The sequence below is a fragment of the Lithobates pipiens genome, unplaced genomic scaffold, assembly GCF_037356315.1.
Source record: "Lithobates pipiens isolate NorthernLeopardFrog02 unplaced genomic scaffold, aLitPip1_a1.2 Scaffold_13, whole genome shotgun sequence".
Lineage (NCBI taxonomy): Eukaryota > Metazoa > Chordata > Amphibia > Anura > Ranidae > Lithobates > Lithobates pipiens.
Window position 1 is genome coordinate 100,145,470 of NW_027507718.1, and position 17,262 is coordinate 100,162,731.

General features: G+C 38.2%; 1 protein-coding gene across 4 annotated transcripts in view; it reads left to right on the top strand.

Moving 5' to 3' along the window:
- The window catches only part of PTBP3 (polypyrimidine tract binding protein 3), a 245,772-nt gene extending 228,756 nt beyond the window's left edge, over positions 1–17,016 (top strand). For all 4 annotated transcript variants that reach the window (XM_077475341.1, XM_077475339.1, XM_077475338.1 and 1 more), the window contains 3 exons: positions 1,225–1,441; positions 6,444–6,521; positions 7,178–17,016. In XM_077475341.1, the coding sequence (XP_077331467.1) occupies positions 1,225–1,441; positions 6,444–6,521; positions 7,178–7,310 (428 nt within the window). In that variant the 3' untranslated portion in view covers positions 7,311–17,016. The remainder of the gene's footprint in view (positions 1–1,224; positions 1,442–6,443; positions 6,522–7,177) is intronic.
- Positions 17,017–17,262: the final 246 nt, after the last annotated feature.

Consider the following 17,262-nt stretch of genomic DNA (forward strand, 5'->3'; position numbering starts at 1 on the left):
CATACTCGCACACCAATCAGCCATAGCGTTAACACCACTGACAGGTTAACTGAATAACATTGATTATCTTGTTAAAATTGCATTTGAAAAAAATGGGCATCGCAGTTTCTTGTGTTTGGGTCTGTGTAGCCACAAACGGATCAGGGTGCCCATACTGACCTTTGTCCACAGCCAAAAGTGATTACAGCGGCATATGAGCATCAGATTTTGTATTGTAAATATATGGAGGTGCTTTGGGAAAAATTACAGGCAAATGCATTTTTTCCAGATTTTGTACTATTCCCAATAGAATTCAAGGAAATAAAAATGTGTATCTGAATCTGTTACCAAATAATGCCTTTGTTTTCCTAGAAAAAAAAAGGGTATAACACATTGGGCTAGACTATAAACAAAAGGTATATAATGTGTGTTACCAAGACTGCCAAAATGAAAACCATTCTCCGTTACCCAGGAGGCCTAGGGACTCAAGTGGTTAATTAAAAATAAAATTAAATGGTGCTTTGACACTAGCTGGAAGTACCAAAGGTTTGCCCTCTCAAAAGGCATGGGTGGCTTACCTGGCAACATTTTATTTTTCTCATTTAGTATTCCAATCAAGACATGCCTGCCAGACTACACTGCTAGGATGTCCACATCACATTTTCTACTCCATTTAAAACAAAAGTTCAATCAATGACTCCCCTCTTAAGCACCTTGATTATATTGTGAAGGGGAATCTACACTGATGCAGCCAATGTAGCCAGGATGGTAATTAACCACTTCAGCTCTGTAACAACTGATAAGTCGGCACTGGTGGGCACTGATAAGTCGGCACTGGTGGGGACAGATAAGTCTGCACTGATGGGCACTGGTAGGTGACAATGATGTGCGACAGCATTGTCCAGGCACTGCTTGTGGGCACTGACAGGTGGCGCCGGTGGGCACTGACAGGTGTGAATGCCTGCTAGCTGTCAAACCCAGCTGTGTCACTGCCTGCTTCAGTCCCACTAAGGATTAGGAACCAGCTGAAGTGGTTCCCAATGATGGCATAAGTTAGAAAAAAAATGGTTTCAGCTTGCAACAGCCACTGCAACCTCTGGATGGCATTGTGCCACCCTTTAGTACTGTAATGGCCCGATACAGTTATAGGGTTAAAATTGTGTATATTTTAATACTATGTCAATTTACATTACAACAAAAGTCGACAGGCATACTTTTTAATTTATGATTTTTTTTTTTTACCAGCCATGAGCCATCTAAATGGGCAGAGGCTTCATGGAAGGGTACTACGAATTACTCTCTCAAAGCATCAATCTGTCCAACTTCCTCGTGAAGGACACGAAGACCAAGGCCTTACAAAGGACTACGCCAACAGCCCATTGCATCGCTTCAAGAAACCAGGCTCCAAGAACTTCCAAAATATCTTCCCTCCCTCTGCAACACTGCACCTGTCTAACATCCCGTATGTACAATAACAGGATATCATAAATTATTGGGTCATATGCAGTTATGTAATTTCTATAGCAGAATTAACACATTTTTTAACTAACGAATGACATTTTCATCTTTTAGGAAGTATTTTCATTTTCACTCCTTTTCTTTGTCTGTTCCACAAAAATAATAAAATGCGTGCATGCCTATTTTTTTTAAAAAAGGGGAATATTTTAACCACTTCCCACCCAAGGTACGTCCAGGGACGTCCTTGACTTTCCGGGGGTATATCTGAATGATGCCTGAGGCCACAGACATCATTTAGATATCAGCGTTTTCAGCCGGCGATTCCCTGCACCATAAGAATGATCATAGCGGCTGTTCCGCCGCTTGATCGTTCTTGCGGGAGGGGACGTCCGTCCCCCCCTGCCGCCCTCTGGTGCTTCAACCGACTCACCGCTTCCATCGGTGAGTCGGTCACAGGTTCCGCCGACCCCGGATAATACCATAGAGATTTCCGGTGGACCGGATCGTCCCCGGAGTCTCTATGATCGTTCGGAGGCCGGGCACGATGTTATGGCGTCATTCAAAAAAACGGCGCCGATTTGACTAGGAAGCCAGGATAGATCTTATTTTAGGCTTCCCAGCCTAGAGGTGAGATATGGGGTCTTATTGACCCCATATTTCACTGTAAATAGGTCAGATCGTGCCATATTCCTATTACAAGGGATGTTTACATATTTGAACATGGTAACAAAGCTTGTTGTCTCCTGGCATACCTGATGAGACCCGATCATCCTCGTATTTCTATCCCGGGTATCCTAACTACTCAGGGCCAGATTAGCAATACCCGGGGGATATCATGGAAACTTTCCTAGACTTTTACAAAAACCTTTATACATTTAGAGCGGACTACACCGAAACCCAACTGAATGAATACCCGCCTAACATATCTCTTCCCCTCCCTAACGTCTGAGGGGAGAGATGAGTTGGAGGCACCTATCTCGGCAGATGAGATCGCTGTTGCCATCTCGCAACTGCCAACACATAAAACATGGATGGTTTTCCAGCCGAATGGTATGCCCAGTTCAAGGAACTATTACACCTATTTCTCTTACATACATATAACAAAGCACTGGATGTTGGTACTCCCCCCCCCCCCCCCCCCCCCCACGTGGGAAGCTCTGATTCTACTACTATTAAAACCTTGCAAAGACCCTCTTAGGTGTGACTCGTATCGCCTGATATCCCTTATAAATGTGGATGTTAAAATCCTGGCCAAAGTGCTGGCAAACCATTTGAATACAGTAGTCGCAACCCTGGTCAACAGTGATCAGGGAGGATTTATGCTAGGCCAGTCCACTAGAATGAACATTCATAGACTGTTTCACAATATTCAATACCCATATGACTGCCCCTCTACCCGTGCTATCGTATCCCTGGACACCTGCAAAGCCTTTGATAGTGTGGAATGGCCTTATCTTTTTCAGGTATTACAGCTGTATGGATTTGGGCCCAGGGTGATAGCCTGGATAAAACTCCTTTATACCTCCTGGGTCGCTCGTATTCGAGTCCACTCGCATGTAACCGATCTATTCCCGATTACCAGGGGCACAAGGTAGGGGTGTCCATTGTCGCCCCTCTTCTTTGCCCTGGCTATTGAGCCACTTGCAGTAGGGATTCGCTCCTCCCCCTTAATTAAAGTTCTCCCCATTGCCACTATAGAGGAGCGAGTTTCGCTGTACGCGGATGATACCTTGGCTGACACTCACGAGTCCCTCCACGCACTACTTAACACCTTCATTGACTTCTCTAGATTCTGGGTGCATTGGGATAAGTCAAATCTTTTTCCCTTGGACACTGCTGCGGCCTCTCAGATTCACCCAGACTCAATTACAGGTTGTGTCCTCCTTTAGGTATCTTGGGGAGATGGTGCAGACACCTTTTGTCTACATACATAGTTAATAATCTTGAACCCCTACTATCTCAATTACAAGAGCAAACCAGACGTTGAATGGACTTGCCTCTGGATCTTATGGGTAGAGCTAATGTCCTTAAAATGATCTACCTACCTAAATTTCTGTATGTCCTGGCAAATTCTCCTTGTATAATCCCTAGATCTTTTTTTAAACGTATTGACACGATCGGCACGGCATTCTTATGGAATGGCCGATCCCCTCGTGTGGCACTGGAGACTAAGAATGCCAACACAATTGGCGAGCTTGGCATTTCCTAACTTTTACCTTTACTACCTGGCGTCCGAATTGGTCCCATATGCATGATTACTCGTTGCACCCAGCTGCAGCCAATGCATGTACCACAACAGAGGGAGCAATCTCGTCTTCTCTAGGACACTACATAACATCATCTACTGAGGCCGGGTGTCAGACCGACCTGGCACATCCAAAGATATCTAAACAATCCTGGGTGACCTCTCCGAATAACCCTCTGTAGTTTAATACCAAGCTACAAGAATTATACTCCCTACCTGACCCCAACCGTTAGGTATTTATCCCCTCTAGAATACCATGTCACTTTTATATGATACACAGGGCTTCAAATCTTTCCACCAGCTATGTACGTACTTCGAATTTGCCACGCTCATACCTATTCTATTACTATCAGCTCTAACATGCTGTACGTACCCAGTTTTGGTTCCTGAGATGACCCCACAACCATAACCTCACTGGTGAAATTGCTAAGGCACCCTGACCCCACCAAATTGGTCTTTACCGACTATAGTGCCCCCGTTACAGATTTTAATACTAGATTCCATAGGGATCAAGCAAAGTGGACATCTCCTTGACAGATGAGGATTGGTCCGAATTTGAAACATGCAAAACTTCAGTTATTGCTTCCAGGGACCGTATTATACACATTAAAATCTTTCATCACTCTCACCTCACACCAGCCAGGTTACACAAAATGGGATTGCTACCCTCACCTGAATGCTTTAGGGGCTGTGGTCAGACTGCCGACTTCATCCATTGTTTCTGGTCCTGCCCAGTGGTCCAGGACTTCTGGACAGAAGTGGGCTGATTTATTTCATCAGCATTAGGCCTCCTGAATATTGTTCACCCTAAGAATTGTCCCCTTGGAATCTTTGGGGAACTACATATACCACCACATACTAAGAGATTACTTTGTATTCTGTACTTCTATGTTAAAAAAAAAAGAAAATCCTACCATCTTGGAAAGTTACCCAGACTTCCATGAACTCCCTGTGGTTAAAATTAATGATTCTATACTGATGTATAAACTTACATTTGAACTCCAAAAATGGAACAAGACATTCCATAAAATTTGGGACAGATGGATAGCTAGTCTTCTGACCCTTGCCCCAGAGTGAAAATGTTTCCCAAAAACCATTGGTCTTGTCATATCATTTGCCTTACTGTGATGATACCCACAATTGACTGATGCAACTCGTGATGCTAATATGGTCTGCTTTTATATCTCTACAATTTCTAATTATACCTGTTAATGCACTGCCTTTATAATTGACCGAAAGAATGTAACACTTGTAGATGCATATCCATGAACAACCAACGTTTTTTTTTCTTTTTCCTTTTTTATGTTGATTTGTCTTAAAATCCAATAAAAATATCTTAAAAAAAAAAAAAAAAGGAACGCTTGGCGCTTTGGCCAATCAGGAAACGGGTCTCACTGACCTGATTGTCAGGGAGGCACTGTAGTGTTAAGAATAGCGAAAATGTATTCGCTATGATCACACAATTGGTTGGGACCGGGATGAACTCTGTGCGCACCGAGCCCACCCTTTTTTGAAGCCTATTGGAGCATCTGCCTCTAATCGGGTGCTTAAAAAAAACAAAAAAAACCCGCCATAGGATTCCATGTGTCCTGAAGGGGGCTGGCGCATGGCTTGGGGGGGGGGGGGGGCGCATGCGCCCACAATGCATGGACCGCCACTGGTGCCGCCTGTCTTTTATCTAATGGAGGAGCAGATTCCTGCAGGCAAGGGGATTTTTGTCAGCTATTAACCACTTGCCGACCGCCACATATGCGTCAACACAATGACACGGACAGGCAAATGGGCGTACAGGTACGTCCCTTTTTTAAATTTGCCGCTGTGTCATCACGTGCGTGCTGCGAGCTCCACGAGTGTGATCGAGGGTCCCACAGACTCTGTCTGCGAAGATACTCGCCATCATTTCACGGAGATGAAGAACGGGGAAATGCTTGTTTGCATCTGCCTAATGACAGGACACTGATCACAGCTCCCTGTTTTCGGGACCGGTGAGCAGTGTCGTGTCACACGTAGCCCCTCCCCCCACAGTTAGAATCACTCCCTAGGACACACTTAACCCCTACAGCGCCACCTAGTGGTTAACCCCTTCACTGCCAGTCACATTTACACAGTAATTAGTGCATTTATAAATGTGAATGGTGCCAAAATTGTCCGATCTGTCCGCCATAATGTCGCAGTCACGATAAAAAAAATCATAAAAATGGCATAAAACTATCCCCTATTTTGTAGACGCTATAAGTTTTGTACAAACCAATCCATAAACGCTTAATGCAATTTTTTTTTTTATTATTATTACCAAAAATATGTAGAAGAATACGTATCGTTCTAAACTTTATAGCGCAAAAAAAAAACAGAGGTGATCAAATACCACCAAAAAAAAGCTCTATTTGGTTTGGGAGCTGCATCGCAGGACTGCGCAATTGTCAGTTAAAGTGACAGTGCCGAATCGCAAAAAGTGCTCTGGCCTTTGGCCAGGCAAATGGTTCGGGAATTAAGTGGTTAAAGGAGACAGGATAAATGTATTAAAAAATCCAACTGTATTGCATCTGAAAGTTTACCTTGATCCAGTGCTTCAGCTGTCAGAATGGCAGAAGTTGGTTTCCTCATTCAGTCCTCTATATGAATATACAGTCCTCCTAACCTTTACTTTCACTTTTATTTTCTTTGCGGTGGTTAAATTTGAGCTGCTGTTCTATGTGATTTACTCCTGGTAAAACCTGAATGCGCATTGTTACATTTATTTTTCTTTTTTCTTTCCGAAAAGGCCTTCAGTCTCTGATGATGACCTTAAGAGATTATTTGCAAGCACTGGATGTTCAGTAAAAGCCTTTAAATTCTTCCAGTAAGTTTCTTTGGTCCATATACTTACAGCACAATCACAATGGAATTGTGGAACATGGCTTTTAATAATTTATTATAATGCATGCCTGTTCCTTGAATATAAAAATTTGAAATGGTGTTGTAAATATAAACAGCAAACGTGTGCCCATCTTGGTGGATATGACAAAAAGTGGCATCTACTGACTCATAAGCTGTGTAGGCTGCTGTTATTTGATATTTGTTTGGATGCTATGTCAATAAAACTTTTGTAAATGGAAATCCACTGTGTGGAGGAAGAATATAATTTTCATTTTTTGTACAAACGTTTTTACAGCCATTAGCTCCAGCTTTCCTCTGTTTTGCTTCTGAAAGGTGAAGAATGTGCTACATAGAGATCATATGTTCATGTTTGTATTCTGATGCTGGCCAGAAATGCTGAAATTAACCACTTGTCCTTTTTTGAACTGGCTTTTTTGAGGTCTTCTTTTCCTGACACCTATGTTCACGGTAGCGTCAGTTTCCATAGATGCACATGGTTTCTGTGCATGCTTTTCTTTTTTCTTCATATTTATCGAAAAACATAAAGGAGGGGAGCTGGATCTAAAGCTGCCTATGTATATAAAACCATATATTTAATAAAATAACAGTATAACAATTGTGCTTGTTTTATTTTTGAAGGAAAGATCGAAAGATGGCCCTTATCCAACTTGGATCACTGGAAGAAGCTATACTGGCTTTAATTGAACTGCACAACCATGACTTGGGAGACAACCACCATCTGAGAGTTTCCTTCTCAAAGTCAATGATATAATTTCTGCGCCATTATTTTCCCACTTATTTTCTTGAAAAGACTGGACCATAGTTTTGGCTAAATCCCTCAGACAGAGACTGAAGATGCCAAGGCCAATTCAGCCTCATTTGTTATACTGAACCAACGTGAAAATAAAAATATCCCACCTCGTACACAAGTTTATAACACAGAATGGCCAAGGCATAAATATTGCACTGTACAGCAGTGAAATAAGCAGATTATGAGTTTTATTCATTTTGTAAACACACCCTGGTGTTCATTTCCTTTTTGTTCCAAAACATTACACAGCATTTTTCTGACAATCATCAAGGTTTCAAGTTACTTTAACGTAAATCACGTCTTTTTTTTTTTTTTGTTAAAATATAAAGGTTTAAAAATAAAAAAAATCTTTGTTATTTATAGCTGTACAGAGGTTAACATTAAATGTATTTCAGGGACACCTATGCTCCTCTTTCATAAATTATGTTTGAATTTTTATTGCATTAAATTTGAAGGTCCTTGATGTTGTAGGATGGTTGATTGTATATCAATTGCAAAATAACTTTGTACCTACCCAATTTTCTTTTCATTTTTTTTAAATATTTTTTAGTTTATGCACTAATTTCGCCAGTCTGTGTTGTATATTTTTTTCAGTTCTGCAAAACTGTAGACTTGATAATTGTATAACTTGAAAATACAACTCAATGCATTCAAGCATTCTGAATTACAAAATGGCTTTTGCCAGCTGAGATCTGTTGTGTAAACAATGATTTTGGAACAAAATGAAAATGTTCACAATTAAACAATGAGCTATTTTTTTCTGATCAAAAATAGAAACGTTTACAGTCTTAACAATATGATTCAGGTCTCTCATTTTGGTTTTTGCAGATTTTTAAGAAATTATTTTTGGTAATGTGTTAGACTTAAACCTCAAGGGTTTTTTTGTACCACTATAATAACTGAAATCTATACATCAAAATTACTGTGTACTTATTTTACTTATGTGCCTTATGTGCTTATACAAATAGGCTAGATTTTTTCTGATGTATCTTCTGCAATCTTTATTGTGGGCTTGGTGAGAGAGTTTTTGCTCCTTTTATATTTCTAGATTTTATTTTTTGTTTGTGTTTTTAATATATATGTTTGCTTTTTCTGTTGTGTCCATCAAGGTTACGGTTCTTTTAGCAGTAGTGAACAGCTAATAAGAATAGAGTAAATGACCACCTGCAAATCGGTAATTTTTATACATGCTTTCTTGAAGGTGGCTGGATATATTGAAAGTATACATGCTAGGCTTCTTAAATGAGAAACTGGGTTTTGGGGCTTAAAAAAAGGCCTTGAATGGGCCCTTCTATTGTAAGCCTCAGAAAAATTGTCTTGTGTTATGCCATGGCTAAAATGCATATTAATTTAGTAAAAATATCTGTGTTTGAACTATATTCTTGAAATTCAGTGTGAGAGAGAATCAATATCTCTGGCCTTTGTTTTTCTTTTTGTACTGATTTAGAAAGAAACTGAGGAAAGGAAACTAATCTGATACTACCATTGTCCAAATCATATTAGATGGGCAACACAGACACCTTTTTTGTATTCAGGTTTAAGAAGTCCATCCTTTGTATACATAGATGCCAGTACATGGCCTGGATAGAAACCATGTGCTTACACACAAGGAATGCACCTCAATGTGCACTTACAGCTGCAGGAAAAAAGAAAACATGTTGATCCATATATTTATGTGTTTTTTTGTTTTTTTTGTCAGACTTTCAGCTGGCTTTAAAACACATGTGAATGTACCCATATGTTTTATTTGATTACATTGTTTTATTTTAAGTATCAACTGTTGAATTTTGAATGCCAGTGAAAGAATTTATTAATGTCTAGTGTGATGGTCCAAAATGGTAGGTTTGTTTGTTGTGTACCTGTTGAAAAATGGTAGCTATTGGCCTGACTTCTTTCTTCCCTTATATGTTCCATAGTCAGCAAACTGTTGCCTCACTCAGGATATCTTTAGTCTTTTTTTTTTTTCTCCTGATGCATAACAAAATGCAAAAAATCTTGATATCCTATTCTCAAGAATGTCTTTTTACCGGCGCTGAATGTCAGTTGCTGCTATTGGCAAGAACATGCAGTAGTAACAAAATGTAATATAGCAGAGTTGAGTTGAGGTCTTAGCTGGTCTAAGTACATTGTGTGGTATTATACAGATTCTCATCCCTTTCATTGTTTAAATTATATATAAAGATATATAAAATTGAAATTCACGATTTCCTTTTTGTTTTTTTTTGAATAGTACTCTTGTAATAACACAAGATGTCATGGAACTTCAGTATAATGGAACAGTGTTTTCACAAACTAAAATATAATTTGAAGTACATCTTACTTTTTTATATATATATATATATATATATATATATATATATATAATAAAAAAAATGTGTGTGCGTGTGTGTGTCGAAGGTGTTTAACTTTTCAGGGGCTGTTGGTTCTTTTAACCATGCCAGCCTGTGTTGATCTAAATTCCTACTCAGGTAATTCTCGTAAGCAAAAATTATTGTCCTCATTTTGAGCGACAGGATATTAAAAAATAAATTTGTTGATTTGTAACCTATTTAAGAAAAAAGTATATATATATATATATTTTTTTTTTTCAAATTGAAATAAGCGTTATTGACCAATTACACACATGCATTTTTGTCTTAATAAAATGATTTAAACAATGTTGTCATTGTGTATGTGGAAGGGTGCGTTTGCCATCACCATTGGTGATGTGTGTTTGTGTAATCATCGGATGCATATAGAATATTGCAATAAAACTTAGTGCTATGTCTCTTCGAACACCTGATTACATCTATAGGCAATAATGTTTAGGTAACACAGAACATCTTCCAGTACCAGTGAATAACATAGGCCTTTTAGTCTGCCTTAGCTGCGTTCTTGTATGAGTTAGTAAATTGTAATTCTAAAATGGTCTATAGCTTGATAACAAAAGACCAGCAATCAATGTTTCCACCTTCTGTTCTATGATGGTTAAAATATGAAAATTGATATGTTAATTACCCGAAACTACTGTTTTCAAAGCTTATAGTCTTCCTTTAGGACAGTATTCAATTGGGGGAGATTTCCTTACATGAATCCTGCGTGCTTAATGCCTTTTCAGATGTGCTTGAAGTTATAAGATCGCACCTTATTCTTTTAGGCTGTGACATTCCCATTTCTAGACTTAAGTTGCCATCCTGAGCAGCACCTCTGAGAGAGAGCATTATGGAAGCAAAGATCTGATGGAATAGAAAGCTTGTTATTTTTGTCCTTGGGTCTGAAATGTAAATCGTTATACATTTATATCTTAGAAGATACCAGTACAGCTGTACACCCAGTGTATAATTACCGATTTAATATGTGTATGTGGAAATTTAAAACCCGATGACGTCATTCACTTTGTCCACAAGTCCTTTTTGAACAAAGATGCCATGTACTCACAAGCTAGTGTTATAATTAATAGATTGGCACCTTTGCCTAAAGCTTGATGTGTGCAATTGGCATACTATGAACTCTGTTTTAAAATGGGGAAGGAGGCAACTGTGGCTCTGGCGTAATTGTAAGCGCTCTTACATTGGCAGGTCTCAATATGATGTCACGAGCAAACCTATTGGTTTTGTAAAGCCAACAGAAAGGAAAAATTTAAATGGTGTGAATATGCGCATCAATGATATATTAGACAGGGAGAAAACTTTATTTACTGCATGATATTAGATGAAGAAAACATATATATTTTGTGGTTAACTGTTTTATCAGCTAGCATGTCTTTTCTTTTTTATTCTTTGTGTACCATTGAGGTCACTAGCTTGAAGGGTTATTGTGGGGAGATTAAATATTTTTTTTAGGTTTTGTGTGCAATATACAGTATATAGTTTATTGCTGTTTGATAGTGTAAAAGCCATAGGTGACTGTATTTTATCTTTAAGAGAGAGCTTCATTCTTTATTTTGCTTGTCATAAAATAGTTCCAAGCTTAAGTTGCCTGTATACAGTGACTTTTTTTAAGCATCTTTTGCAATTGTTTTTAGCAACATGCTCCTGTTAGAAAACAAACCCAAAAAGTATCTCGCATTAAATGCTAAACATATTTTTTGCCATCACTGTTAGTTCAAGAAGCTTTTCCCCTTTATGATTTGTGAGAATATTTGCTACCCTTCCCTAAGCTTTAACCGAGGCAACACAACTCGGAGTACTACAAGTTTATATTTAGTTCACCATTTTCCCTTGCTATTTTTTACTAGTATGATATATAATATAGTAACAAGAAATCTGAGCCTTAAAATATGGCTGAAGCTTTTTGGCCATACTTCTCTTCTGGCTTACGAGAGCGCACTTACCTGTAGTCTCCTGTGTTCCGGAATCACCCAACAGCAGGCTAAAGTCCGCTGTAATCTGACATTGCAGAGCCTGCCCAGGCTCTGGAAGGATCCTGACAATAATGTTGAGTTTCACCCAGATACCTGATCAGCTGCTGGTTTAGCCTCTGCAGCGGCATTGCAGAGAGCGGTGACCGACAGTCACCACTGTCTGCTAACGCACACACATTGAATTAACGAGACCACCAAATTGCTTCATGTCCAATATAAACAGAATGTGGGGTCAGCTCAGCAGGATCTTTGCAACAAATGTGACATTCAATCTATTTTTTTTCTGCCTTACTTTAGTTTTTGTACTCCTAAGTTATTTGATATAAAAGGCTGATTCTTGAAGAAAAAAATAAAATTGTTAAATACAATTTTGAACAATGTGAAAAAATACCTTCTTGACTTTGGATGCTATGTGGATATAAACATCAGAAATCACATGAAACCACAGTGTTGACCTAAAAGTGTTCTGTAGACACTTGCCAAATAGTTTACTGAAATCGAAATATATACATTTTAGACTTATACATCCTTTTCAATACCTACAGTTCTGATATCTATGTCACTTCATGTTGGCATACATTGTGATATAGATAATATAGATATATATGTATACACACACACACACACACACACACATACAAACACTATGTTGCCCTTTGTTATAATAAAGAGGGCCACACTACCATGAGTGTGTAGTGCTACTGCATGATAAGTGCCTGCGATTGCCAGTTTTGGATAAATTGTAATTCTATATTGTGTGGAAAAAAAGTGACAAAACACAATTAAAAAGTGTTTTTATCCTGTCAATATAAGAGTATTATGATAAGTGAAAGTTTAATATTCGGTTGTCCAGAGAATCTATTTTGTGTTCACCTCATGGGCAAGCCTACAGTGCAAACATAAGTGGTTCTAGGGATCACATTATAACTAAATTTTGTTAATTTCCTAAACGCTGCCTAATTTGTGGCAGTACAATAATGCAGTCGTGTATCGCACATACTACAGATAAGTTGTATTGTAGTTTGAAGTGGGTTGGATTCCCAAAAGCTTAAATTTCGTTTTGAATCCATTACCTTCAGGTAATAATGTTTAATTGGTATAGCAAGGGTTAATGCTTTTTTGCATTTACATTTCACTATTTAATCTAAAGTATAGACAATGAAATTTGGCTTACAGAAATGCTATACTTTAAGACTAAGACCACCAAAATCGAATAATTCAGTTTTTTGGAGCCTCGGTCAGGCTGGCTTCCTGTATCATTTGAGGGCTTCATTGGAAAGGTTCCTTCTGGCTCTGCTCTGACTGCATTATTCATAATTTAAATAAACTTTCATATCATGACCACAGATGGTAGGGGACCTGGGAGGAAACCGATGAAGGTATAGCCTACCTGTATTTACCCAAAATTGATTTTAAACGTTTTCTGTCCTTCTGTGGTATGTAAACATTCCAGGGGACTTCACATCTGATCCTACCCCACTGTGTTTTCTGCATTGGTATCTGTCAATTGACAGCTGAAATTCAGGGCTACAAGCAAGGGGCAGTCCGTGTAACGTCTGCTTAAATCACTATTGCTGCCCAAATTCAGTGTAACATTGTAAAACTTTTAGTTACACTGTGTTCATGCTGATCAGTCTTGTGTTATCCCAAAGCTAGCCTCACATTGTACCATTTCAGAGACTGCCAACAACTATGTAGTGGCTATACACTAGTAGATTTTCCAATAAACATTCATAGGAATAGTTGTCCAAAAATTCTTTATACATTTAATGACTGGACAGATGTCAGTCAAAGGTGACTTTTAATTTTGGAATTAAAGTAATTTCCTGAATGAAAACAAATTTCCATTCAGTCCCTTTTCTCACCACTCTGATTGAAAACGATCATCCATACCAGGCTGGTACTACTGGCTGTCAATGACAGCCGGCATTCAGCACAAACTGGGCTTTCAATGCTTCTACAGAATGATCCTTAGGTTAGACAAATGTAAACGCTATGCTTCTATGTAGTGTCAGTAGGGAGGCTTGGGTAGAACTGTTGCAGCTTTGTGCAGCCTCTCCATACAGCAGTAGATCACTGCAGTAGTGTGATAGATATTTCTTTCCAAAATCCCCAAGCTGCAACAATTCAATTCAAGCTTTTAGCAACCTCAAACGTGAAAAAGCCACCGCTGCGTTAATTTGTGCCTTCATCCTGACTTAATCTTATCCTAATGCTTAACAATTTAAGCAAACCCTTTTACTTCCCCCAGCGTTTGTCTCAATGTAGCGTTGAAAGGATAATCTAGCTTTCCTAAAGTAAAGCACTAGTTTTACCATTCTGATTTACATAAAAGCCAGACTATTGTGATGTAATTTTAATCAGACTATGATTAACAATGTAATTTACATTAGAGTAGACTACTAAATCTAAAATATATCATGTACGAAACTGAAACATCACTGAAACAAAAACGAGTCTGGCACTCAAGTGAATTTGGTGAGAAAGCCTGCGGACTTAAGTGGTTAAGGAAAATCTAACTGGTGTATGGCCCGCTTATCATTTTGTTTTGTTTTTTTTGTATCTGAAATGTAAAAATTGGTTTGGTCCATATGGGGTACACAGGTACGTCCTGAACTTGTTTCATAAAGTTTGCATGGACTGCCCTTATATTTACACAAATGCACATGTACTTTGAGGGTTATTTTGCTGCTTTAATGAATAGGCAACACACCCTATTTAGTTTGTAATTTTTTTCTAATGTAGATGTCATCATTATTATATGTTTGTGATGAGTTTGTAGTTTTGAATTATTGAATGTACTTTCAGTGTAAGCTCTAGTGTACAAGATTATGGAAAACTAGTGTAAACAAGGTGGTCTAATATACAAGATTATGGAAAACTGTGGTTTAATACTCATCTTTATGACTTAACATACAATACGTTTGGAACAGCCGCTGCTGTCAGTGTTGCACTTATGCAGCTTTTTAGAGGTTAGAACATACGCATTTGATTTATATGCAAAGACAATGTTTAGAAGTGTTCAGTTGTCTTAAAACAAGTGGACATATGTTAACAGTTTAGCGTCTTAAAATTTGTTATTCTTTTACCTTACAATATCTACTGCTAAGTTTATGAATATTATAAACCAAGAGAATATTCGTTCAATTCTCAAAGCTTTAACACCAGCCTAAGGGCTTGTTTACAGTAGTAGTAGCCCTCGGGAGAGTGATCCTTGGTGGATCACTTTTCAGAGAACACGTGATGGGCAGTGAGGAGGTGCTATGTTACCTCCTCCCCACCTGTTTTAGCCCCTGAAAGACCACATTTCCATGCCACCCTGGCCCTATTTACTTGAATAGGTTATTTTCCGTGAGTACTACTTGCCACTAAATGGGGGGGGGGGATTTTGTTACCCCCATGGCATGTGTATTGCCCCTGTACAGCTGTCTTTGCAGCTTGGGGGGAGGGGGTCATAAACGCAGCTCAGTTGCCTATTTTTACTGTCCCCATCGGCTACAAGTGTAAACTAAGCCTTAAGGTACTCTGTTTTCAACAATGTGACTTTAATTTTCAAATTCCACTGGATTCAACTGAAAATAACTGCCACTTTTTAAAAAAAAACATGTTTTTATTTTAATATATATAATATAGCCTTTGCGGCTTGCAGCAGGATGGTTTCACTAAAAAGGACCAAAGTTTATGTGCCTTCAATTTTCAATGTTAACCGCCCATATCTGAATCACTGTAACATTCTTTTTACAATAGTTTATGCTTAAATGGTAGAGATCTCAATGCAGGAATATTTAAAGTGGAACTAAACCCTCCTATCTTTTGCAGCTAAGGAAGCTTCTATCTTAGCCTCTGTTTGAGCTGCAGTTGCCATGGTGCTGCACATGTGATCAGTTATGACACCAGCCATTTGATGGCTTGACTGTTCGATTGAGAGCACTGACAGTTGTCATAGATGGCATGCCTTGATTGTAATGGTTTTCTGAAATCGTTAAACTAAAGGATTTAGTTCCACCCAATGTGACCATTCACTAGGGCATAAAAGATTCTATGATTCTAAGCAATTCCTGCCACAATTAAAAGCAAGAAGCTCATCCCAGTTTCTATGGGACAATGATCATACGTCCTTCACACATGGGCAGTAGAAGTATAAAACTAGCCATAACCTGAGCAAATTTTCGACCAGTGGGTAGCCCTGTCCGAACCCCTCCACCTGACATCCTTTAATTGAAAAATCAAAGGAGCCGGGCGTAACATTGTTGGCTGAGCAGTGCCTGCATCTTATCCAGCACTAGCTGTCAGAATAGACTAGCTGTAGCTGGAGATTTGTGAATTCATGCAGGCTGAATGAAAAAATCTATCGGTATATGGCAAGCTTAATTGTTCTTGTTTAAAGTCTGAACATCACAAGTGTAGCCTTAAACACCATGGGAATGGACATTCTTGCTTGCTCGAAGTAGTATAGATGTTTTCATTGTCGAGCATTAAATGCTTTCATACAGCACTTCTGTAATAACTAATTTGCATGTCATGAATTTGGAAACAGTCATAGTAGTAATTCATTTTTATTTTTCGGAAGATGCGAATATTTCAATAATTCTATTTTTAAAAACTGGTTTACAGCATTAACCATGCCTACAAAGAAATGGTCACTCCTTAATTTTCTCTGTGTCTTTTTGGTATGCGAGTATTGCACATTCTGTTTGTAAGCCCACAGTAGCACAAGTTTCATGATTCCTGTACTGTATCTAGAAAGTCACCTCATTGCTCTGACCAAAGATGTCTCTTCTGGTAATACAGAGACGTTTATCTGGCTGTGTACATTTTCGTTTTGAATATGCTATTCTAAAATAAGTGACCTTTTTTGACTTATTTCTTAAACCCAATAATTTGCATTTTGTAAAAGAATTCATTATTGCAAAGGTTTATGGAGAATTCAAGTACTGTATTTAAACAAAAAAAAATCAAAAAACATTGGTTGGCCAATGATATATATATATATTCCATAATCTGTTCTGCCTGTTATGTAATTTTTTTTTTTTTGTCCCTTCTATTTTACCAACTATGTTATGACATAACAAATGCTGTAAATATTTGTAACAACTTTTTTTTTTTTTAACTAGGCATAAAAGTGGTTTTTGGGAACAATTTAAAGTATACAGTGATTTTATATGAAAAACATCAGTTGACTTGTATATTTTGATAAGCAACAGTACCAGCTTTCATTTGTGACAATGTAGAGGGTGTATGGGGCAGCAAGATTCCATGTATGTTATGATGACCTGTTACTAAATGAAAAGTGAAGATGAATATTAAAGAAAACATATTTTCTAACTGCGTAGTGCATGTTTGTTTTACATTTGTGTATAATATTTAATATTATTATTATAATATATATTTTTTAGTATTTGTATTACAAATACTACTCTGATACCTATGCTTACTCCTCTCCTTTATAACTCTAGCTGTTTGTAGCATGCCTTTAATAAATGTCACTACGTCTATACTGTCTTAAATTTTCCTGTATTCTTGTCTCCATCTGCTTTGGGTTTTCTTTTCGTCTTTGTATATATAATTTTG